Source organism: Neodiprion fabricii, chromosome 2, assembly GCF_021155785.1.
Source record: "Neodiprion fabricii isolate iyNeoFabr1 chromosome 2, iyNeoFabr1.1, whole genome shotgun sequence".
NCBI lineage: Eukaryota > Metazoa > Arthropoda > Insecta > Hymenoptera > Diprionidae > Neodiprion > Neodiprion fabricii.
In genome coordinates, this window is record NC_060240.1 from 31852111 (window position 1) to 31879383 (window position 27273).

The 27273-nt window shown below is 36.4% G+C and overlaps 1 protein-coding gene across 6 annotated transcripts in view; it reads right to left on the reverse strand.

Annotated features, from left to right (window-relative positions):
* Window positions 1–280: 280 nt before the first annotated feature.
* LOC124176399 (14-3-3 protein zeta) overlaps window positions 281–27273 on the reverse strand; it is a 28918-nt gene continuing 1925 nt past the window's right edge. Inside the window, exons 1-5 of one of the 6 annotated variants that reach the window (XM_046557638.1) lie at window positions 13931–14315; window positions 7577–7884; window positions 7061–7208; window positions 6031–6194; window positions 281–3801 (exon numbers count right to left, since the gene is read on the reverse strand). In XM_046557638.1, coding sequence (XP_046413594.1) covers window positions 3646–3801; window positions 6031–6194; window positions 7061–7208; window positions 7577–7876 — 768 coding nt within the window. In that variant the 5' untranslated portion in view covers window positions 7877–7884; window positions 13931–14315 and the 3' untranslated portion in view covers window positions 281–3645. Of the gene's footprint in view, window positions 3802–5401; window positions 5566–6030; window positions 6195–7060; window positions 7209–7576; window positions 7885–13930; window positions 14316–27273 lie in introns of those variants that run through there. The other 5 variants (XM_046557639.1, XM_046557642.1, XM_046557637.1 and 2 more) reach the window with 5 other exon arrangements.

Sequence of the window (27273 nt, forward strand, 5' to 3'; positions counted from 1 at the left end):
TACACACATTCAATTCAAACAACCCGCAAAGCATTCTCAGAATAATTTTGAATTTTAGAAAATAAATAAAAATGACGAGTAATGCGGTGTTTCGACTTGAATTGAATATGTACAATGAGGATATATTTTTCTTTTATTTAGGTTGATTGTGATTTGTTTATCATTGAGTTATATTGTTACGGGGTTTGCTGCTGTAAAAAACTCATCGTTCCTAATGATTTATATAACCTGCAATGATGGTAAGAAAGATAACTGCTCGAAGCAATATAGTAGCATTTTGTATGGTTTTTTCAGACATTTTATCAGAATTTATTATTTCGTGTAAACGTTTATAATAATTATAATTTACAATTACGATGGATGATGATAAATACAAATAGAACAACGTAATTCAGGACAAAGAGTCGTGGCGTCGAGGGTGGCTTGGTGGTTGGAGGGGGGTTCAGGGAAGGGGTGGTGGTGAAGTACGTAATAATGGCGTGTTAATTAATAATAATAGTTAATTATTATTATCAATAATATTATTATTAATATTATAGTTTTCTAATGGGAGGAGTTTGCTGTATTTTCTTTTCTTTTTTTTTTTAAATAAGAGTAAGGTGGAAATTGTTGGATGAGGGGAAGCAGCTAAGAAGTTACAACATACACCGATCAGTGATTAATTTAACGCGATAGCTTTTCTGGTTCTCATTCAAATGATTAAAAAGTTTGTCGATAAAATACTTGAAATTCAAGTATTCCGAAAAATAGGAAAAAGAAAAAGAATTCCGAAGAGGAGGAAAAATACATGAAGAAGAAAGACGTATAAAATTGCCTTGAGAAAACTTCCAAATCAAAGTATGTAGACACAAAATGAGTATAATGTGAGTTTAGGTAAAACTGTGTTTTTTCAAGATAATGAAACTGGTTTTGTTAACAATAATGGGGAAATAGGAAGGAGGAGCGGAAGGGGAATACAAATATTAGGGTCTACTGAGCGAGATTAGGTCGACAAGGGTTAAAAATTCATGAAACCATTACTTATGCCCATTGTTTGGTAGCCCATTTTCACCCAGCGGACCCTGATTGCTTATAAAACTCTCACATTCCATTGAGCAACAAATACATCAGCGATAAAAAAAAAATAACAGAAAAAAAAGTGTGTTTCACGTATGTAAGTGACAATTAGCATATTATTTTGGATCCATTGATTGGTAAGGACAATAATCATTGTTACGATTGGTACGATGCAATGTGTGGAACACGAACACGAACACGATCACGACCTAGATCCAGTTCATGATCAAGAGCAAGTCGTTATTTCTGTATGTTTGTTTGGTTTCTGGTTTGTTTGTTGCAACAGACACCGATACACCGAAAATACCAACACGACAGCAACACGTTTACCCAAAATGTATATATCAATTACTTGTATCTGTAATATATATATGTATATATATATATATACGAAAAAATAGATATCTTTCGAAACCAGTTACAAGATTATTATTACTTATTACGATTTTTTTCTCTTTCGTGACAACGGATGCATGGATGTTTTATTCAAGAAATATTATGCGTGTCTTTTTTACCTTTACTCAAATCTTCACCATTAATTATTAAATATTTAATACACTAACCGACATCGCTGATATTCAAACCGTGAGGTAAAACTTTTCTTCATACTTTTACAGATACAGCTATAAAAAAGTGAATCTATACGTGTGTTAATTTTTGTGTTATTTTCACTTTTCATACTCAGCTTTACATTTACACACGATTTTTGTGTATCAGTAAATACAGGATTTAAAACTGTGAGTGAATTCATCATGTGGCAAACGATTGCAGTGTTCTTTTTTTTTTAAAGAAAGTAATATTCTCACACAATATGTCCGACCAATTGTGTATGTACCAAGAAAAGGATCGCACAACAAAAATATACACATACAATTTTCTTTTTCTCGACCGCAACATGAATTATTATGTAGTAGTAAACATCTCTGGCATGTATGTATATATACATATGTATATATATATATATTTTTATATATATATATATATATATTTATTTATATATGATATATAAAGAGGTTTTTTCATTTTTTTTTACTTTTCAAAGGATTTTTCGGTAGGATTAAATGGATTGCAATTGAAGAGCATGGGTAGAGATGAGGGATGGGGAGGGTATCGTTGATATTAAAGTATAGACTTTAAGAAAGCGTGGATTGGTTTGGGATTTTCTTCCTTTTTTTCCTAATACAGCCTCCAGTAATTTACGACAACTGGAGCTATGATTAGCTTAAAAAAAACATGCTTCGTCGATAATACACATTATATTCTTCATCCTGATAATGTGTGCCGGATTCTTCGCAAAATTATGTCGTTTACACATGCAATAATATGGATGTAGTAATAATAATACATGGAATACAGCGAATGCAAACAACGCATCATTGTATAAAAAAAAAAATGTGAAAATGTAATAAAGATGAAATTAAGTTACCACCGACGTTGTTGTTTCTGTTATCTGTTGTGATTTTTATTTATTCATTTTCATTCTGTTCTTTTTATTTTTTTGATGTTTTTTCCTGTCTTTTGTTTCGGAGTTGAATATCTTAATAATGTATTTTAATTATTCTTCTTTCTCCTTCAGCGTTTGTTTTTTCTTTCATTTGCATTCTTGAACTATATAATATTGTATCCGCTAGACAATGTGAAATTTCATTTTAAATGACAACTGGGTATATAATGTATCAATGCTTCTCTTTTAGCGTATTTTTTAGTTGGTAATTAACAAGATTGGAGGATAGCAATATCGTATGACAAGTAGCTTCTAAAAAAGACCTCAGTTTTTTTTTTTTTTTTTTTTTTTACTATTTCGATAATCAATTTTTATCAATACCAAACAATATACTGTTGTGCTTTACATAATTCTCCCACATCGTCGTGTTTATTTTTTATTTGCTTCGTTATTTCGATTCGTTAATTGGTTTTATGCTTCCTGCAGCAGTGATAATCAATTTACATGTATAAACACGTACATGTGCGACCGTTCTCGACTGTTGTCTCATTGATTGGGACGTATTTGGATGTTATTTATTATTTGTTTGTTTACCAAATTTGTTTTTAATTTCATTATTTTGGTATCCTTTGCTTTTCATATACGCGTGGTATAAATTTTCAAATTTCGACTAATACAATCATTTGTTATAGCGAAGAACTCCGCTCTTTCGCCATTAAACAACACAATCTGGAGCATGTGTTTTGTAAGGTTCTTACAACGCTTTTTTCATCATCCACTTAATTTTTACTTGGTTAAAACAGCTCGTTCATTTTCTTTCTTCCTTCCTCTCCCTTTCCGATTTCTTTTTTTCTTTACTCTATTTCTCTATTTCTGTCTTTCTCTCTAACTCAACGATTATAATAATAAGTTGTTTAATATAATGTCGAGATTTAACAATTTCAGACCACGGGTAGTGTGCAAAGAATGCATTTTAATAGAGAAGTTGACTTTTATTAGGAGGAGATTTATATGGAAGGGAAATATATATACGCGAGGGCGAAAGGATACAGGAAATGGGAGTTGGGAGGGAGGACTATAGAATAGGATGTTGTTGTTTTTTCTTTTGTTTTTATATTAGAAGGATTGGACTTAAATTATGAGGGTTAGTTATCTCCTCCTTCCTGTGGTTCATCCCCTTCGTTCTGCGTATCGCTTGTCCATAGGGTAAGGTTATCACGCAACAGCTGCATGATAAGTGTAGAGTCTTTGTAACTATCCTCATTCAATGTGTCTAACTCTGCGATAGCATCGTCGAATGCCTAGAGAAGAAATCCTTATTATTTTCATCAAAAGAGTAAAAATGGAGGAGAAAACTTCAAATGAAAGAAGGACAGAGAAAAATCAAAAATCTCAAAGCTAATAACAACTTAGTGGTTCATTACTTTCCTCATATTCCATGCAAATTCTCAATAGAAGTTATGAATTGATTCTTATATTGGAATGATTAGAAAAAAAAAAAAAAAAGGTAAATAATTCGACAATTTAGCACAGTTTAACGAACTGAAGGTTCTTAAGAATGAGAAACAGAAGATTTCGATAGTTTGAGAAGATGTTAGATTTCAGTACTCATAAGAACCACAGAATAATGGTACTAGAAATAGTACTGGATACATTATGATAAACATTATTTTTCTATGCGCCACATTAGAAACCAACAGACAAAGAGACAACATCATTTGGTAGGATTAAGTGGCGGTCAATCAAAAGAAATATATTAATTAGACACGATTACTAAATTCCTGGAAATTTTTAATTTTCTTTTTAAATACTGACAGTCCTCCAGGCACAAGCGGTAAAAATATAGAATAAAATATCTATATTAATATCCAAGTAATAACGTAAATTTACTATAAGGCAGTGTTGAACAAAATATCTGGTTAGAATATGGTACAAAATCATTAGTAGCACAGTGGAGACATTACACCCTGAACATTCGTTGGCAATTTGCATCCAGCACTGATCATTCAAGGGATAGTAACAATATCATAGGCAAGCAATATAAAATAAACTTTAATAAACGGCATGTTAAAAGTTCAGGAAATTCAGAACGAACGAAATCTGTAGGAGACCCAGAGCCTTCAGAGTAGCTAAAAAGAAGTCTATTTTTCATTATGTCTTTCCAATGTGATGAAATGATTTAAAAATATATGATGTGTTCAACATCAATGATACGGATTAGCCATACAAAACGTATTTCATCATAAAATCAGTTGAAATTGATATAATGTAAATGGTGATTTTGATAGATTTGTACAGCACAACAACCAACGCTCTTTTTTAGCTGATATAATTCCACGTATTGATTGAGGCGATTATTTTCTTTGCATTGGAAATTTGACTGAACTCAATAATACGTCATTACTATTAGCCATACCAGTAAATTATTTCACCGAAATGTAAAATAATATGTAATAATAGATGATTCTTGTCAGCTAAAAGGCTAATTGACAGCAAAATTCGCAAATACACACCTCACAACTAGACACATTTGTGCATATTGTTAGTATTAGTCGACGGAAAACGAAAATATTCAATTTCAACAACGCTTATTAGTGTTAAAAAAGAATGCCGTAATACCAGAAGTACTGCTGGATATTATTGGAAAGATACTAGAACAAATATGAACAAAGTAAATAAATAAACGAATGAATAAGTGACTAAATAAAAGTGAAAAAGAGAAAGGAAACAGAAATGACGTGTACATCAATTCAAACTTTGATGAAGTATTGAAAATTTATACTTAAACGATCTTGACATTTTTACTTCGCGTTACACCCAGCAGTAGTTTGTAGAATAGGATTTTTTATTTTGCAACGTAAATGATTTTAAACTCGCAAACAGAAAACCCATTAATCTGACCTGCTTAGCCAAGTGGCAAGCTCTTGCTGGCGAGTTTATAATTTCATAATAGAAAACGGAGAAGTTGAGGGCGAGCCCAAGCCTGATGGGATGTGTAGGCTGCATTTTGGCCTTGGCTATGTCAAACGCTTCCTGGTATGCCTTTTGGGAGTCTTCCACCACCGCTGTAATGCAAACAAGCCACCATACATTGCAGCAAATCATTCACGTTCAAATTTCTCCAACGCGATTCACATTCACAGTGTATGAGACGGTAGTTCAGAAAATGAGTAAAAAAAAAAAGACGAAATGTAAAGGAGAAAATACAGATAGAGATTCCAGTTACTCATAATAAAATCCACAGTATTGAAATGTGGAATTGTAAATTTAACAACAGCTACTTTAGTAAATCTGATATAAGGTAATACTTGACAAACCGTGATCTCTATTTGATTTAAGGGGAAAAAGATCTGTAATGACGAAAAATTAAAAAGAATTCCCAGTAAAGCAACACAATGATCAGCAATGTCTCCACCAGCAAGCAGCGACCATATCCTTCACCATGTACAACCGCCAGTGCCTTTAAATAAACCTGTACAAAATTTCGATTGAATAGGAAGAGGAAACAGGGAGGGTGGGCGTAACTGTACCTGTTTGGCCAATTGGCAGGCCTTGTCTGGAGAGTTCAGGATCTCGTAATAGAAAACCGAAAAGTTGAGGGCGAGACCCAGCCTGATGGGGTGAGTTGGCTGCATCTGAGACTTGCTGATTTCAAACGCGTCTTGATACGCCTTCTGGCTGTCATCTACCACAGCTTATTTGTAGTAGGGAGGGAGAATTGATTATTTATTTAATATAATACGTCAATAAACGTAAACGACATGCAAGTTATTCAGTCAAAATAATAACCATATTGTTCTAATCACTAAGCATCTAATGAAATTGAAATAGGAAGCTGTTAACTTTGAAAACATTTCAAGAAAGCAGACAATTAATTTCAAGTTTACTTGATTTTTTTTCCAAGCTTCAAGTGAAATGACAAGATAAGAGTAAAAATGTTACTCGCTACTAGCCCTGCAACTTCAGTTTGGAAAAGTTAACAAAATAGTGTGTAACATCGATACCATTTTACGAATTCTATCAATTAAAGGAAGCAAATTTTCAATCTACAATCTTCAAAAGTACCTTCGTCTATACAAAGTGACTGAAGAAACTAAAAAAAAAGTCAAATCGAAATACTAATGTTAGGTTTTGCAGGAGAAAACAATAGAGATGCACAAAAATCGTCTTGGAAAAGTGAAAACAATGCAATGTTTCGTTCAACACGAAAAAAAATTTGAAGGGTCAATCGAAACCGTCAGCTCATGAGAAATACGTTGATATTCATTGAAATATTCAAAACTTACTAATCATGAGGAATTATATCCACCATGTATGTTCGTAATATTAATATTTAAAGGCAAGAACATACAAAATAAGAATAATCATAATCAAAACTTTGATCTAGATCGGAATTTTCTAAAACCAACAAAATTTGGAGAAATAATGCAAATTGGGTTCAGCATTGATTCAGTACAATTTTATTTGTGCAAAAAGTGGGATGATTTGCAAGGATATCATGTAAACTAAGCTTAACGCATTGAACGTATGGCAAATTAAAATGACAATAAATATACGTACTATTTCTGGTATCACCAGTCGCAACCTCTGCGAGATACCTGAAGTAATCTCCCTTCATCTTAAGGTAGAATACTTTGCTCTCAGGGTTGCTGGCTTTGGGGATCAGGTACTTGTCCAGGAGTCCCTGCAACATAGCGACACCATCTCCCTAAGTTACATATTCATCTACAGTTATTTTGTAAAACGAACCAAACAGCATAATCATCAAAGAATAGATTTGCGACGCAGTAAAATCTGTGGGGAAAAAATGGGATTTGATAGTGCAAGAAGTATATAACTCAAATTTCGAGGCATGGGTTTGAGGTAAATAATCAAAACAAAATTGCCGAGAAAGATTATCATCGATGCAAAAATACTAATCAACAGCTAAAACGAAATATTAATATATTATTAGGTTCAGTCCCTGATATTGAACAAAGAGCAAACAACATTTAGTTTTACTTCAGGTTTCAAAATAAATCACGTCACACGCCTTTACAATAAAAATAAGTATGCAAGCTCGGGATTGATAGTTACCAGAACATCATAGCAAATTTCGCGTAGTTCCTTCTCAACCTTTTCCCGGTACTCTTTTGCCATCTGTTGTTTGCGTTCCGAACCTTCTGTCTTCTGCTCAATGGAAGAAATGACTCGCCACGAGCTACGCCGCGCGCCAACAACATTCTTGTAAGCAACAGAAAGCAGGTTCCTCTCTTCGTTTGATAATTCAACACCAGTTTCGGTTACCGCCTTCATTGCGGCTGCCATATCGTCATACCTCTCAGCCTGTTCGGCGAGCTTTGCACGCTGCACCAATTCCTCCTTATCCACGGACATTGTGTCGGCTGAAAAATTAAATAAATTATAATTATAAAAAGTTTTCATGGCTATTAAGGAAAAATTTTTTATATCAACCTATTTGAATAATGTGCGACAGTTGGCAGTTTGTTTAAGACATCATTTCATCCAGAGACTTCCAATTTTTATTACATAAAAAACTCATACTCTTGTTTACAGGTGATGTTATTTGTAGGCAATGGAAAATAAATTTTTTTAAATTGACATTTGTAATGAGTCAAGTAATTAAGTGAACACCTGATCAGAAAGTGTCCATCAATATTACTGCTATTATCAGTTTTTTTTAGGTCATTGAATGATTAAATTAATTATCAAAATTTGTCAGCTTTGTAAAAATTACAACCTGATTTACTTCATTTTATTGATCATGGCGGAACAAAGTTTCGAGAATTGTAAAATTAACTCTTCGTATTTTCGATGAAAATGTTAATCAAGTATGGGAAGCAAATGGAAAGTAAGAACTGGTGTATATAAACAATACAAATTGAGAATTATCGAAGGCAATTAGTTTGACAAATTGCAAGTCACAATTAGCCTAGAAGAGCTTAACGGAAGAATAGAGTTGCTAGAATTTGCCTGTATGTATATCTTGTTCTCAGTTCCCGATATTGTAACGATCATATAATACTAAACAGATAAGAAAAAATACAAATAATGCATCTCTAACATTTGCGTATGAAAGAATTAATTTTTACAACTATCCGAAATCCCATAAATGCACGCATTCGAAACAAAATAATAGTAATATTAATCATAACAGTGACGACAATATGTTTTGCCACAACAAATAAATATATTTATATTTATTGTCAAGCTATGGAAAATTTTCCAAGTACTTTTGGTTCTTATGACTACTTTACGGTAGCGATGAAGAAAACTACCCCGTGTCACCAACATGCTCAAAATAAAATCGAGTACTGAAATAGACACTATTTTGTCCCTTCGCTGTAAAGAATTTGGATCTCGTTATATAGCGTCCAGAGTTTAAGGCAAGAACCAGAAAGACAACAAGAAAGAGATTCCAATAATGTGGTCATAGGACACTAAAATGCGTTTTATCGGCTTCAAAGTATATTGCAGGAACATTTTTTACCGGGAAAAACACTGGGAATCACTTATCGGAAAATTTTCCATGGAATTTATATAAAGGAAAAACGACTTACACCGAAACGTACGTATCACGATAGTTTGAACAAATTTTCAACTCCGAAAACAGCAACCTTCCGAGAATCTTCCACTACTCCAATACAGGTAAAACTTCAAGACAATTAAAAGTAAACGGAGTATAAGAATATGAAGTTTTCCCGAGATTATACCGTATTCGGAGTGAAAGAGAACCTACGACGAAACTCCGTACCTGTGACCGTTCTTTCGTGTAAGAGTAAGGCCAGGTGCATTCCTGCGATTTGTTGCCTGCTAAGAATACTTTAAGGTCCTACACCCCGCCAGAGGCTATGCAGCCGATCTTTATGTACTATAGCTATAGTAGCCTGTACGCTTTCTAGACAACACAAAGAACAAGCCACCATCTTGAATTTCACGTGCATTGCATCCCCATCATCACGGAAGAAAATAGCTACTAGAGCTGTAAGTGCATCAACGTGATTGCATGCATGCATGCGCGCACACGCGTCTTGAAAACGCGAAATTAAACATTTTAACAAGGAGTATCGCCGTTTGCTGCATCAACGGAGAAGAGAGCATCGACTCATCTTCGTGCAACTGTCGTAAGAGTGCAATATACGTACGAACGAACAAGATATCGGTTATGTAAAAAGTAGCCAACGACCCGAAATGACCCAAGCCCCGTATCAATACCAGACTAAATAAAATCAAATAAAACCTCTCTTCATTATTCTCTTCACACAAAGAACAATTATTTTTAACGACGGATAATCATCGCATTACGCGTAATCTGGAGCAATGAACGTTTGCCGACAAAGGGGTAAGGGAGATTCTGTAGAAACAGTTTTCAACAAGTCAGTACAGACTTCAACCTTTACAAAATACAGTAAGACCGTACAATACTTGTATCGGTAATCCCGTTAATCATCATCGTACACGTTAAATAAATCACTACATTATTATTCTTCGTACAACTTTCGCACTGCCTAAAATTTATCAACAGTCAAAAATAGTAGTGATTCAATCTGTCGCGGCTGGTTCTTGCAGAAATAACTAAACGCAACAAGGACAAAGTGGAAATGGTACACGCCTCGATATAAGCGTTGCTGCTCAAAGCAGCTGCTGCTTCGTAACGAGGGGCTGCAGACAATACTTAGGTACAAAAAGGTACAGGGATTATAAAGAGAGCGGTCGGAAACGAAGAGTAGAGGAAAAAAAAGATGCAAGAATGAGATACCGCATCTTTCTTTCGATCCGGAAGCCATACGGTCGAGTAGAAGCGGTTTGACTAACGTATGACGTACAGGTGTAACGTAGATATGCGGCGTACATACAATAGTGCACGTAGAACACCGTTGTGGGCGAAGGTCAAAGCTTCGAAGTATTTATGAAATGACGATACAACTTATTATTCTATTTTTTTTTTTCTCGCTTCAGAATGCAACTGCAGCAACAGCACTGACAGAAACTATGTGTACGTATGGTTTATGTAAAATGTACATATAATACTTGGCAACATAATATCATGTAGATACCAACGTACAGTACATACCATACGTTGATAACTGCGGTAACGGAATAATTATGGAAATATCCCCGTTGCGTAATAACTTTAGAAAGTATACAATAATTTTCCAAGAATTTCTATCCCCGCCCTCAATTGTTTTTCTACCTTTACCTTTTCTTTTCATTAGTTATACTTTTTATACAAGGTGCATGGGACGGCCGCCAAGTCGGAGTGCCTTTAACATTTGTCATACTGACAAACACGTCTCATTACTCGCTTACACGCTCTCGGAATTTTTAGACGCGACTACTTTGTACGTGTCATACATGTGTAATTTAATACTGCTTGGATGCGCTTGTGTAAACAATATTGTGCATCGGATTCTAGAAGGACGAAATCATCGATTCGTGTCAATCGTCAAATGCCAAGCGATGAAATTTATCAACTCCTACGACGACTTCCGGTTACAAAACTTCCTCCTATCGTCTACTTGGTTTGTTTTATTATCTCGCGATGCATGGAAGACGAAATTTCTCAATCATTGCTACGTAAATAGTATACGTTGATTGTATACAGTACATACCCATAGATCTCTGCAAGTTCTACCTGTCGCTATCAATAACTCAACTAAATACCTATAAGCCGCCAGCTTTACCGGATGTATCGCATTTTCCCACATATGCTGTAGCGGGCTTACAGAATTGCTACGGAGAGAAGTGCCGCATCGTGATGCTGATTTCCGGTTGATTCACGTGCATCCGGTAGTACGCGCAACTTTTTGTTCTTCCGTAAAACGCAAGATAATAATAGTAATAATAACAACATCTGTACAAATAATAACAATGACGATATAATTGCCGATTTCAGAATTCGTTGACCGTGCCGTTGACGGAAGAATTCAAAGACGGTTAAGGTATGAGGCTGACGTTAGTAACGTTATTGTAACGATTCGTGTTTCGGAAAACCCGTTACTTCGCAATTTTAGAAATCTCTGAAATGCAGTAAATTATAATAAGGCAAAAGTAATTCGTACTTTCAAAACTTAGCCACGTCAAACTCACTACAAAATTGGAAAATAATGATTTTTCCCCTCCAATGTTTTGTTAGGCTAACGTTACTGACTTCAGCCTCATTAAGGTACCCCTGGGCAAATTTTCATAACCTATACTCGACGGATAAGTGGGCCTGAGGACATAAAAAGCCGTGTTGGGATCCGGCAGCTTCTTTATCGGCGGTAACCGTTTGACTCGCAATCTCGCAAGACACAAAAACCTCATTAGATCAACAGTCTTCAATAGTCTTCAGTCAACGACCGTACACAGGTTATATTGAACACATACTAGATCATGACGTAAATTCGAAAATATTCGATGAGATGATCAAGTCACCTGCAACTATCGCATGAGCAAGTGACAATGAAAAAGAATCATTTCGCTATGACTATTCTAAAGCTGAATTGCTAAAACATTGGCTAATTGTTTGTCGTGACTGATATCTCCCACCAACAACCTGCGGTAGTTAATTTGAATCTTGCGGTTGACCGAATCCCCGTATTGCGTTACTCGCCCGCCATGTCTGTTATATTTTGCGTTCGTCATGAACGACATCGATCGATATAACCCGGGAATCCGATTGAAATTGGATTGGTCACGACTAGCGACGAGGGATAGGCGCAACTTCGTGTCTCAGTAGCAATTTTTATGCTCTCTCACTTTCTCAATTTATAATTTCTATGTCAATCAATTTTATTTCCACCCTTTTTCTTACCTTCTTCTGAGAAAATGATTAATGAGATATTACGATATCCGACAGTTGCATACGTGTGTGTGTGTGTGTGTGTGTGTGCGTGTGTGCATAGTCACGTCAAACGACGACAATCATTTTGATAAATAAAATTTGTTTCGTTTTTTTTTATCAAGTTATATTTCTGTACGTACATCGTTATATCTCGCGGGGCTCTATTTATCAGGCCATATTTTATTTACCGAAAGACGCGCGCGGTTGATAAATGATAAAGAAAAATATAAGATAAATTAAAAAAAAGCCTCGTCGCGAAACCGGCGTCGTTCCTTCTCTCTGACCTTATCTATCTTATTCTCAGATTGTTACCGATGCATGCTTGGAATATTACCACCTAACTCTCAATTATAATATCCATGATAAAAACTGTTCTTTCTTTCCTGCTTTATTTCATTATTTTTTTCCTATACTTTCGAATGAATCCGTTGCACATACGAATCACTCGTCAGACTTTGCATTATTTACTTATTTGGTATACAAGTAATATGAAAAGATAAAATAAACAGAAATTCATTCTCATTCATCGTTGTGACTTGAACTTATTCGTGTCTTGTTCTTCGGCTTTGCACTACCGTCGATTCGTTCAGCGGTAGCTGCGCTCTCTATATTACTGTCAAGGTATACATATCGCAAAACGATACGAAGAATCTACCCACTAATCCATGCAGCGAGCGCGTGAAAACTAGTGACGAAGGAAGATTTATCGGAATTCTCGTACGCGCTCTCAACGAAACGTGTGCATCATGCACGTATAAGATCATTACGACATTATTACACGGGGATAATACCAAGTTATCCACATCCGGCTTAGCCAAGCTACAGTGAATTACTCCGAACTACAGGATTACGGAACAATCGCGCTGTCAGGTTCGGTTAAAAACCGCATTAACCGGATTATATTATAAATCGATCGATAAGGATATACCGCACTCTTGGTATATATACTTCATACATGTAGGGAAAAATTCCCCCCAACAAAATGAATAGGATACGTAATCGCGTTCGAATTTTCGAGAAGTAATTTCCTTCTACGCCCATTGAACACCATTATTTCCAGTACCGTAGATTTCCGATCCGAAGGATCGTCGTAGATTTGAGGTTAGATCGTTAGTGGGAGGTAAGAACGATGATCGCAATCAGCAATGCGGATATCTCGTTAGGAACTGGCGGCAGTAGCTGCAGCAGCGCCAAAGGTACAAACTTACATCTTACAATCAGAGCGATCGATGTCGTTGTGACCGGCGCCGCGCAAGATGTCGTAGTTACTTACTTACGTGTCTCACACTCTCAGAGTAAGAAAATTCCTCAGGCAAAGGAAATTTACGGTCGTTAACAATGAGCGATCGGGGCCGTAAAATAAGATAGCGAACGAAGTTGTTCGCCGGGCATTCGGACGACGCAAGAACGTAGATGGTGCAATGGAAGCGAAACGAGAAGAAAAAAAAAGAAAGAAAAAAATAAAAAGAGTAAAAACAGAGCTGAGATACCCGTGTAATTATTCCTTCTCATACCACATCGGATTTTGTTTTTACAATATTACAGGTACAACACAAATATATACATACGTATGTAGTATAAGCGATGCGATCAAATTCACCTACCTCCTGTTTAAACAGTCTTTTGTACAATAAATACGGTTTTAGAAATAAATATACACTCCGTTCGATACACCGGCGGATTTTGGGGGTGTGCGTGTGTGAACGGGCGGGAGGTGCGCGGGGTGGGGGGGGATAGAGGAGGGACAAGAACGTGGCTGACTAGATTGAGTCTCCTATATTTAGAGTGGAGGCAGGGAGGAGAGAGGAAAGAAGCGGTACTGCGGTTATGACGAGAAACAATTCTTATTGCCGGTGATGATTTCTTTGTATCTCGGCCGCGTTACGGATTCCCGGGGGTGTTAAGAAAACTCTACTACGTCTCTTTTCCTATCAGTCACACTTAACACCACACATCACTCGTGGACCACTCCCGCACAACGACTGAGACGGTGTCGAACGTCGGCCAGGTTCGGACCGGGCCTCGTTTCTCCTCGGCTATCCTCGGCTCGGCTCGGCTCCGTCCTCGGCTATTTCCGCCTCCCGACGCCCGGTAACCGACTATTGATCGTCACTGGCATGGCCGGTAGCCACTGGGTGGGGCATGGCCGATGTACGTCGACAACGACGACGAAGCGTCGTCACCACACCACCGTATCCCGGGACCGCGAACCGAGGCACGCGGTGCCGAGGCACACCGACCAACCAACCACGCGTCATCGACGCCGACACACATTTTTCGTTGCTCTACCATCCCTGCTTTGCTAGTTTTTACAGTCCCCGTACGAGGCTCCCTCAATAAATTATCAAAGTCCCTGGTGAATTCGAAATTTTGGAAGACCCTTTGGGGATCCTTCGTTTTTTACGTCGATACAAAAAGTATAATCGGAGGCATTACCAAACGGTTCGTTTTTACAATTAATTACCTGCCCTCGCTACGCTTGACTTTCTCAATAGGCGAGTCCAGATCAAACTTCGATAGTTGTCTTAAGGTAGACTTTTGTCTCGACGAATCGATACGTTTTAAATACTCTCGATAAAACTTCTTGTCCGTTCCGCACAGTAGATATTATGCCGATAGAAGAGGTATACATACTGTCGATATACTGCAGGCAAACAACAATATACTCGAAGTGTCGCTGAAGTTTCGAATCAGTTTTGTGTAAGTAACTGATTTATAAAAAAAAAAAAATTCGTAATTTTTCGACGTTCTGCAAGCTTTAGCGAGTGCTTTAGCATAGCTAGTTCAATTAAATTTCAGGACATAATAAACTCTTATGCGTATACGTAGATACACACATTGGACTCTTTACATAAAGTGCGCAAGGTTCGAAATATGCGATAGTTTGCGCAATTTGAAAGCTTTATATTTTATTCGATTATACTTCAACTTATATAGAAAAAAAACACAGAAAGAAAGTACCAGGAAAACTTTATTTGCAGAAGCGTCGTCAAGAGGATGGCCTTGCTCTAGGTACGCCTTGTCGTATGCAACTCTACATTCACCTCCGTCATACGGCAAAGTAAATCTGGGCGTTTTTGTCAGTGACGAACCGTTCTGTACGTTGTAAGTGTGTTTTGTGTATAACGGCGTGAAGTTTTGAACGATTAGTAAACCGATGCTGAACAAAGAAGTAGAGAAATGAGAAATCCGAGAGCCGGAAAGACTTATTTTGAGCATTACCCCGATCAAATTCCGTACAATAAACAAAAAAAGAAAGAAAAAAACGCCGACCTGCACACAAACACCTGCTACACGAATTAACGATTTTTATTATCAGAAGATCACGAAGTTAGCCAATAAAAATTAGCGGGTACTTGCAGGGTATTTGACGAGACGTGGTTAAGAGCAAATCGTACACCGTTATACCTATAACGCGCCTGCATATACACGTTAGGGTGGTCCTCATTTAGAATGTGACGAATTTATTCCGGATCACCCCACCAAATCAACTATAAATAATTCAAAAACAATTCACAATTTTTTTCAGCTTTTCGTTCTTAGTATATATTTTACTGTAAGAGTAATAATGTTCGAAAAAATCAATGAACGTGAGGTTCTAATGAGCATTAGTGCTACTATCTGAGAAAAAATTCACACCATCATACCAGGTAATACAGACAATTGCATTTCTTATAAATAAAAAGAAAAAGTCAAATTTCTAGGGTGTGCAATTCGTCGAGATTGGTTGGTATGATGATGTGAATTTTTTCTCAGATAGTAGTATTAATACTCACTAAATATTCGCAATTACAGATTGATCCGAACATCGTCACTCTTACAATAAATTATATGCTGAGAATGTATATGAAACAGGTGTATTTTAAATGGTGATATCCGTCCATTTACAGGCACGGGTTAGAATTGATATAAAAATCTGAGAGTTAGGAAAAAAGGTCTGAAAAAAAATCATCAACACCCTAAGTAAGGATCACCCTAATACACGTGCATACTCTCATGTCTGTATATGTAACAATAAGTATAGGTATACACGCACGCACGCTCCCAAAGCGGATTTAAATTGAATGCGTTATTCGATCGCATCAATCGACTGCATGCATTCCGAACAGCACAGACAACGCTGCCCACTGTTGTATGTGACATGTAGGCAATACGCATGCTAGTCTCATTCGGGCGACAGAGCTACGATCATTTGACGATTGGGATAGGCTGTGAATAATCCTTCGATCGAATGGGAGGTATATGAAATGAAAATACATACAGCAATCTTGCTGCGTGTGACATGTGTATGAACAGTACAGTACAGTGTGATTCACTCTGGCGTCCATACCCAATTTTTTCGTATTACATACTAAATATAGCATATTACGAAACCAACATTTTCGCTTTCATCATTTGCAACGCCAGATTTTTCTCGTTGGATATCATCTTTATCCAATTTCACCGGCAAATGTGAATAAAATCATCAATGGTATATTTTTTACTCCATCAATCCAGCGCCATGTAGAATTTGTATATTCTTATATGTATATTATTATATGTGTATATATATGCGTGTATATAAGATTATATTTTTTCTTTTCGAGATGGAGATATTTCACCCGAATTCAATATCTCCTGGGTAAGCAGGCAGGCAGGGATATACGCAGGTATTAAGTGAACCGTGAAAAGGCTTTGAGGGAAAACGAAGGTCGACAAAATTTCACTCGGAGAATCGTGTGTGTGTGTTTGTGTGTGGGGGGGCGTGTATAAAGGTATATACACAGAAAATAAGGGCAAAAAGCTCGAAGGTAAAATCCGACGAAGAAAAAACCAAATTAAACGAACGTGATGTGTAATTAAGCGGAATTTATCTTGTTATTGTAATATAAAATACGAAAGAATAAATGAAGGAAGAAGGATAAAAATATGAGGTAAAATTTACAGAAGATAAAAATTTCCAATGCATCCTATCGCGACTCATTCGCTTATCGCAATAACGCTCAAATATATCCCTGAGCAAACAATTAACGGGATAATAATAATTTGATCAGACTTGCGGACATGTTTACACATTATTTTCACAAGTTTTTTTGTCTCAATTTATTACAGAACACATCGTCTATCGGTATAATTAGGCCGGTATTCATAATCACTTCTTATTTCCAATACCATCTTTTAATAACGGCATTTTACACACGAATAAAATTAGACTTCTAGACCTGACTCGCAAATAAGAACTGCAACTACGAATTATATTGGTTCGAGTTCGCAAGAATGTCTTCGTATCCGTCTGCGGTATGGAAAAGGAGAGGGGGAAAAAAAAGGGAATAAATTATAACTGATCTATTAAAAGGATTTCAGTTTTAAGAGTCAACTTTGACGCGTCAAGCAAGAAAGAAAATATGCTAATACAATTCCTTTCATCACGAGACCGTATTAAAAATTCAGACACACCAGCAAATATCTACTAAAAAATTCAATTAAAAACAAAAAAAAAAGGTAATAATTATTCCGTCTTCGTGACGTTCCATAAGTTGATCGATGGCTCATTTCATGGAAAAGTTTGGTATAGTGAAAAGAAAAGGGAAGAGATTCTAATGGGAAAATATTGTGTATAGGCGTGTGTGTATTTCTTTTTTTCGTTTTAATCGAATATTTTGAATTCACAAAATGACCAATACGTACGATGACGTGCGACAGTTTTTTTCTTTATCATATATCTATATATGTTAATACATGTGTCTTTCACACTTGTAATACACGTTACGATTATACGCGTTGTATAAAATTCGTTGGGCGGTGATATTCGAGAGTCACGGAGAAAGTGACACACTACCTCCATAAGAGTGACATGCCACTGGCCTTAGACTTACACACTCGCCGTGAACTTATACTTCGTAATATATCGGATCGGACAGATTAAGGTCAAAGAAGATACAGCGTTCCCTTGCTATTATACTCAGCGAGCTGCCTCCTGACACTGACAATGAGCCCTACTAAATCCACTTGGTCACATTTTATTGCTTGATTACGTAACGGATAAGAACTTGTGCGACAATGACGATAAATAAATTGAATTCTAACACGGTGACGAAAAATTCATCGGACATGTTCGCTGCGATAACGAGGTACTTTCATTTTACTTAACGGATCACGTATGACTGAAAGGAATAGAGAATATAATAAAGAACTGCTTGCTTATTTGAGGTAAGCGATATTGGGGAAAAATGCCTGTTACATGTGAGACCGTCATAAAAAATTCGGTATCAAAAGTTGCACAAAAAGGAAGGAAAAATCTCTTGACGAGGATAAGGATTTCGAAAATTCCAAGTCACTCAAGAAGGATAATATTCATATGTTACAGTGATTCGCGGTACATGAAATCATCGATCATGCATAAGTTTCGATCCGTACATAGCAGCCTATAAACTTGGTACAAACTCAAACCGTCGGTTAACAAGAAATCTGCTGCTTCTGCAACATCCGAACCATAATATACGTATTATAAGTTAGCGGGGAATCGTTGACCGCAAAATTTATTCCTTTTCCGCAAACCGTCATTGCTGCATAATGACAAAATTACGGAGTTCAAAAATCTCTCGAACAGTCTTATGACGTTTGTTTACGCACAATCTGCGCGCATCTCGACAGCGAGAAAGGAAGGAAATATTTATTGAATTAAGTAACTTTTACCCAGCTTGGCGGTTAACAAGAGTCACTTACTTATGCGAAAAAACAAAGATAGGTGTGGCGAATCCAGGAATGGAGAGAGAGAGAGAGAGAGAGAGAGAGAGAGAGAGAGAGAGAGAGAATGATCGAATAGCGTGTACGTGTGGTTAATGACGTCAATGACGATGACGATTATGACAGGGGTGCACGGGGAATTTAATACGTCGAAATATATCTGCTCGATCGTAACGACGATAGGTGTGTAAATGCGTGTGTGTCAGACGTTGAGGGTGCGTGTACAAGTCGAGAGTACGAAAGAAGCGCATTTTGGCGAGGGTGAAGTAAAATATTGATCCACCGGTGCGCGCGCAGCCCCTGCAGCAGAGCTTACCCTCCACCTCCACCACCTCCACCACCTCCACCACCCCCATCAATCGCCGTTCTCTCCATCTTCAGCATGACGGTACCCCGCACCCTCGAAATTTCCTCGAAAGATGTAAAATTGATTGATAAAAATAAACTGGAAGTGAAGAATTGTTAATTTATGAGCTAGATAATTTTATCCGCTATCCTCAGTCTCGTTATATGGTCAAAAATAGGGTGCATATAATCATTGTTGAAGTTAGTAGCGTTATCGTACCGAATAATGATGAGGAAAAATCGTTATTTCGGAACTTTCGAATTGTTTGAAATTCAGTAAACGGTAATAAAACAAGACTTACTCATATTTCGAAATCTTAGTTCCTTTAGTTGTTCTTTAATGTTTCGTTCGTTTTACAAACTTCAACATCGTTCCATATATGAAAATTTGGTACGTTAGTTTGCTTGTGCGATTATTCTCCCAAGATTTCTTGCTGCAGGGAAAAGAATAATTATCATCGCGCGTACGAATTTTTATTTTTCTCAAATCACGAAAAAAATGCGACATTGTTTGAAAGTGAATTTTGAACGCCCCTATATTGTGTATAATTATCGAGTAATCTACTATAAGGGGACCGAGAATATCCAAAATTATATTTACTTGGGTAATTAATCGATTGAATAATGTCCAGACACAAAGCAGCGCAGCTGAAAAGGAGTCGAGGATTCCTTTATCGCCACTACCTGTATAGAAACCCGTCTGACAATGATGACGAGCCGACAGATTCAGTTCCCAGTTATAGCTGGCGAGACATAGAAGCTGCTGAATGAAGTTATATTCAAATAAACTCAAACTAAAATAATGTCGATTTCGATACGTGCTTATTGTGTAATATATTTATAGGTTTTCAATATTTTTATAAACGGACAGAATACAACGATGCGCATCAATATAGTTTCTCTAACTCGCGGTGATGGATTTACAAAATGTTTAGTCGTGTTTGTGTTCAAATTTCTCCAGGGTGTAAAATCGAGAATGTAGATAAAAATCTGCTTTCAGTTTTTCGAACCGGCACCCACATCTCAATTCTTGGAAAATTGATATAATTACGTAAGATTTTGTACAATCATGACGACTAACGAATTACAACGCGATTTAACATATTCCGGCATTTGTATAACATGTCGTGTACATACCAAATTGCCCTGCGACATTTTTTTATGTACATTAAAATACTGCAACTAGGAATAGCAAGGTACAGGGTGTGTACAAAAGGCTTCATCAAAGAAAAAAGGAATAATGTAAGATAAAGATAATGATGATAAATAATTACTGTGACCTGGGCAGGCATAAATTGGTGAACATATGCTGCAGGTGCAATATATATCTCTATAATGTTGCATGAAAGCGTAGAACAAATTCAAAGGCCTCGTTCGCTAGGTTCTCTGGTCCGCGTAATAAAGGAACACTAATTTTGTATTCTCTTTAACGGTCAAAGCTCGAGGATTTTATTCAAGATATTTAAGGCGGATCGTCGTTTTAATCTCGCGGGGTTAATTAGTGGAAAAATCTCTGTCTTTTCATACACCGAACGTGTATAAAACACGAGAAAAAATATAATACCCGTATATAAGTAGATACCTATATTGCGAAAATGTAATCAGAACTCGTGCCAGAAACGCGACGTTTTTTTGATGAGGAAACTTTTTAAAACAGTATGTATACATATATTATTATGCATAGGTATACGTGTAAATGCAAAGGTGAATTTATCTGAAAGTAACCGCAACATTAAATCACTCTTCTAGAAATTTATAAAATTTATCCGACGCCAATCTATACGTTACACGCAAAGTTCCAATGTAAGTCGATCTTAATCCCACGAGCTCAAAGTGTATCAAGGGAGTACATACGGTATATAGTACATGTATACAGAAGTAACTTTTACAAATGAGAAAAGTAGGTGATCCGTGCGGATGAAATTGAGATTTGATTATTATTTATTCACTAGCAAAAGCAGATTTTTTGTCGACCAGCTTACAGAAATAAAGGAATAAAAATTAGGAATGCTGGCGAAAATTCAAACTTTGCAGTATCACTTATTTACACTGATTGGTGATACATACGCATGTAAGTTGTAGCATGAATATAGAAGTGAATTAATGAACAACGTTTTTCAATTAGAATAAACGTAAGGAGAAAATTTTTTCCATCACTTGTATTTGCATGCAGAAATATTTTCTTACTGTACACACTGAGAATTTTTTCTTTTGGGTACACGTATAGAGTCCCATTTTTGTCGTCACACTTCCATATGAAAGAAAGTTGAAATTGAATAACATACTATTAAATTCACGAATAACATCCACCCAATTATGACATACTTTTTTCAAAGTTTCAAATGGAATGAAATAACTTTTTTTTACAATACATATAACGTCGCGCTGTATGTTTTATAAGCTGGAAGATTAATATGAACCCAATCCCGTTAATGAGTACGAGGCTATAATCATACGATATACTAACAATAAGCAGGTATATTTTCATTTCGTGACATACTATTCGCTCGCATTGTCGTTATCTATCGCTCATGAACGACTTTCTACGAGACCCGAACCGTGCAGCGTACGTGAAAAACCATTCTCGGCAAAAGAAAGAAGCACAAGCTCCCCGCCAAAATTAAAAACGAGAGAGAGAAAAAAAAGTCGGCGTACTTCGCGGTGTGTAAGCGTAAATCTTGTCTTTGTTTTTCAACACCGATTAGCTCGTCCGCAATTAATATCAGATCCAAAAATATTATACACGGACAAACCGTCCGCAGCATTAATTTTTACCGACAATTTTCTTACAATTTATCGAATCAAACCCAATACTATTATACTATTTCACAGCAATAACTTTTAGCTGTTCAATTTTTTTCTCCAACGCCCGAATAATAAAGATCGACACTGGTAAAATGTTTCAATTTCGAAAATGGAAGGAACTGCAAGTGCGGCGGTTGAAAGAAAAATTTTATTCTATTCTTTCGTGCAATGCGAATGCATAATAATCCATGCAACGAATAAATGCTCAACTGCAACAGTGAAAATTGCTACACTAAAAATAGCTTCGCTTCAACATAGGACAAATATTTATTACAACACCTCGATGGACAACGCGGCGTATCTTTGCGTCCTCATCTTTTATGTACACACATACGCTACCGCTACTCTATAAATGCACCTGTAATATATAGATATATAGTTGCCGTACGTACATCTATTGCCAATTTCAATTCATACATTGGATATTGCTAAAAATCTATAATGCATAGCCCGTGTGGAGCACACGTTCCTTTTGTTCCAGAGCGAAGAAGTAAAAAAAAAAAAATAAACTATATTTTTGCAACCGCTGTACAATTGAACTAGTAGTGCATTTGCTGCTATATATAGGATGGCGATGAGATATGTGAAATACCTAACCGACTCTGTTGTAAAGAAAAATGAAAAAAAAAAAAAAATCCATTTAGCCGCAGACATTGCGAATGTTCCTATCTAAAGTCTAAAAGCTTTCCCGTGTTTCATCTTCTTCTTTTTCTCTTTTAATAAAAATCTAATATGCTAAAAAGCCCGGTGACAAGAATGATGACCGAAAAATGGGCGTTCTTTTCTGATGTATAAGATTAATTTACACGAGGAAATAATTTCCCCAGACTCTCCGACATGATGTTTCCCGTTTCACCGCTTTTCTCCCCTGTCTGGCATGACTATCGCCGCACTGGAGAGTTCAAGTCTTATAGTACCCTGTATAAATAGTCCTAAAACACCTCTCGACCTTATCCTCAAATGGTTCGTATTGTAGGCTACAGGTTGCTCATCACACACACACACACACACATACACACAAACCGTACATACTTCATCGTCTCCCGAGGGACGGCGGAACACTCCCGGGTAAAATGTTGTTGAATAAACACTTCAGGATGTACATGCACATTATTAATTAATAAACGAGTTTGCTGAAATGCTTTGAAGTTTATTGTTTCAATAAAATTATCGAGAGAAGTTTCGCCTGTTTTTTTTTCATCTAAAATTATTTACGTTCAAGGTATATATTATATCTCAGTTCAAGAAATATAATTTTTTTAGAAGGCCTTTGATCGTATTTATTCACGCTAAACTGAATGGAATATTTTATTACGTATAGATGAGAAAAAAAAAGTTAAAGCAGAAAAAACGTACATTTACCAACCACTCCGCAAATGTTATTCGTTAATTTCAAATTATAAGAACAAGAAAAGTTATAATGAAGGGACATGCCTTGATAAACGTTACCAGGAAACATATATGGTTATTATTTATAATAAGAATAAAGAGTAAAAAGGTATCATAAACGGGAAAAATGTTTCAAAGTTTATCCAGTGTGCGCGCGCGTGTGCGTGTGTAATAATCATATATTTTTCGAAAAACGAATTACAGACGCAGCTGCATTCCAACAAAAAAGCAAATTCATATTTTTTATTCAAATTCGTATTCAATAAATTAGTATGCAATATCAATCAAATAAATATTATCTTAGATTTGACCTTTTACCTATCTTTTTCTTTCCTTCTCTATTTTTGTCTCACGCGTTTAATTGTAACGAATTGTACAGGTGAGCGTGTATGTATAATAATACATCATATCTAAAAAGAAATTATATGAGAAAAATTTTCGCTCTCATCGTCAGCGATGTTGTCATTTGCAAGGTATTATTTATAGAGGTAAGAAAAGCGTGCGTCGTTCACCGCATACCTCCTTTATACACAACATATGCATGCATATATATATACACATCACCGTCACTTCTGTCGCATATTATAATGATGTACAACGTAGACAGAGGCTTTACGACTTGTGGTATAATAAATTAATCCTGGCGCTCGACACCTGTGCAAATCATAGCAACAGGATTGAAAAAAAGAAATATATACTCGAGCAGCAACTGGATGCGTCGCAATATGGAAGAAAAATAATGAATGAAATAAAAGGTAAACCAATCCACATACATATAACACTGGACCCGATACAAAAAAACACGATATTACGTACAGTTGTTGTCAGTCTTATTAAACATTTATCGTGAGTAAATTAAAAAAGCTCCAATATTGACTGAAATTGCGCAGAATAAGGATAATTAATTAGGTATGTACATTATAATTGTTTCGGTGCAGTGTAACTCACGCCGTACGTTTACGTCCACATTTGCCAAGTGCACCGTGGTACTTTTAAAAGGGAAGGAGATGCGTACGGCGGTGTTAACTATGCGTACCGATACATATGTGTGTGCAAAGCGTGCGTATGTCACGCATAGGTGTAATAGGTAGCTATATACACAACGCATCGTCATGCCTAGCAGCAGAGAAGAGAGAGAGAGAGAGAGAGAGAAAGAGAGAATAATGCGTCAGTGGCTTGGAATAGCCAGTGATGTCAACACGGTACACATTTACCACGCGTCACCCAAAGAAGAGAAGCATGTGGTCAAACCCGGGGTTGTTGGTTAGGTAAAACGATGCGTCTAGGTGTACATGGTCAAGTACCTAGGCTAATCGTAAGCCTGTTTACAATTCACGCGTAGCGTCTATTACTTCTATTACGCGGGATAGAAGACGACAGAGGAACGTAATCGCTAAGTAGCAACGCACGCGTTCCATTGCCAAAAATTAATGACAATGATTACAATTTTGCGGCCTGAAGGATCCCCCCCCCCCAAAGCTCACTAATCAGATCGTTACACGGTCAATTATTATACGCATCACCTGTCGGGCTTTCGATATTCGTTGATTAAATACGTAGTTCAATAACTGATTGTCGTATTATTTTCGTTATTCTACTAACAACTATATTATATCATATCACATTGCAGGTGTGAGCGATTTTTTGCATTGCAATTGTGTAATTAACGATGGATCAGATTCTTGTCATCGATTTTGTTCTTTGACGGGTTCGAAGTTTCTTTTTCGTTATTCGCCAGATGCGAATTATTATCGTTGGGTATGTGTATGCGTGTATGTGAATTAAGCAACGTATATTATAATGTATTTGTAGTGAGTCTACATATACTGAGAACACACGTACATCCGAGGATCGAACGATATTACGATGTAGTGAGTATTTTCATCTCCGCGAAACTATACGCATACATATATTGTAATATAGGAATATGTAAAAACGGTTGAAAAAAAAAATAACTGGCAGTTTTGTAAACACCGTATTTAATTGGTAATTTATTTTTTCATTCCTCTTCTTCAGATTACAGCGCATTTTGTGTTCAAGATTCAACAATGGTATGAAAACTATTCTGTTATAGGTATATATAAAAATGTATGTATATATATTCATATACACATGCATATAAGTGGAACGATTCTGACGCACAATTATTTTTTCTGACATAGTTAATACATAAACTATATGTATTCTTTTAGAATGAATAGTTTGTACTGACGTTTTCTCTCCTTTTGTGAAATGTGTGCCCAACGCGATGATGTTTGGTTTGATATAATGAGCGTACTAAAGAAAAAAAAAATGTACATGTAATATATTTTATACTCAATGAAACGGACGCAGCATGCGGTTCAACGCACGCTGTCCATCGCACTATGCGTGTTATGCGCATATGTAACTCGTTGCTGATATTACAGCACCGAACCCAAATTCTTAATTTGGGAATACGAGAAATGACACGATGTTCAAATCCAATTCGATTCGCTATTGGCTAAATACACACTGCACTATACGTATAAAATGTAGGTATGTATGTATGTATATTTATGTAAGGTATGGTGCAAATTATTCGTATCCGAACCTTTATTTTTTGGGAGGGGAGTAAATAAAGGGAAGTAAGCAATAGAAAAAAACATCTGATCTCTAATGTGAACTTTTGCGAGGGAAAATTCTTTCACATCCAGTGACGTATGTTAATATAAAAAACGGAAAATTTATAGGATTGCTCCGTTTTCCTACCGCTGACGGAGTCGAGAACGCATAAATCTGACGTAGTTCATCAGCTAATGATATTATATGTATAAGTATATTTAATCAAATTTGACGCGGTTAAGATATGAATTGAATTTTTCATTCCGCGATCATCTGCATATGCGTTAAATTCCGTATAAAGAAAAAGAGATTTTCGCCACCGCCATAAGATATCTGTCACTGTCACGCGATATGAACCGGAAGTATCAACCCGTAACAAGATTTTGCTGACCGTTATAGCACAGATTTTGCGTTTCATATAATATACATACCTACATAGAATCATATAAGTAGCAGGAACGATGGTTACGGTAAATAAATATATCGTAGCGATTTCAGACATTAGCTAGTTGTGTAAAATTTTTTGAAATTACAGCATCTTTACGCAAGTACGAAAAAAGTGATTTCAACTTCGAGCGTTAAAGAATTATTTGCATCTACCGGGAATGTAACGACGAAGAGGAATAGTAACTCAAATATGACGAATACAACGTGCCCAGTGTACGCACAGAGAAACAAACAACGAGAGGAAAGAAAGGAAGTGTGTAAAGAGAAACTTTAGTCATTACCCATGGCAATTGCCTTATATTATGCACGTATGTGAGTGCGCGTGTGCGTAACAACCTGGTTGAGAAACTCGTCGAGATATTCGCGCCGAGCCTAATATGAATGCATCTATATTATAAAACCGGATGTGACATATTGATATGTTCGAAACAGCTTTCGCGTAGTCGTGAATAAGACACATACATCTACGCGGAGTTCGCGCATTGCATGCGAATCATTGCACCCCGCAGGTTTTACAAATCGCCGGCGGGTTGCACAAACCACATTTACTATTTTCTACACTAGCAGGCATTACGCTTGATATAAATTAACGTATCGCATCATCCTCTCTGGCACGTGACGTCACGGCTGATAGTAGTAATTTCCATACGGA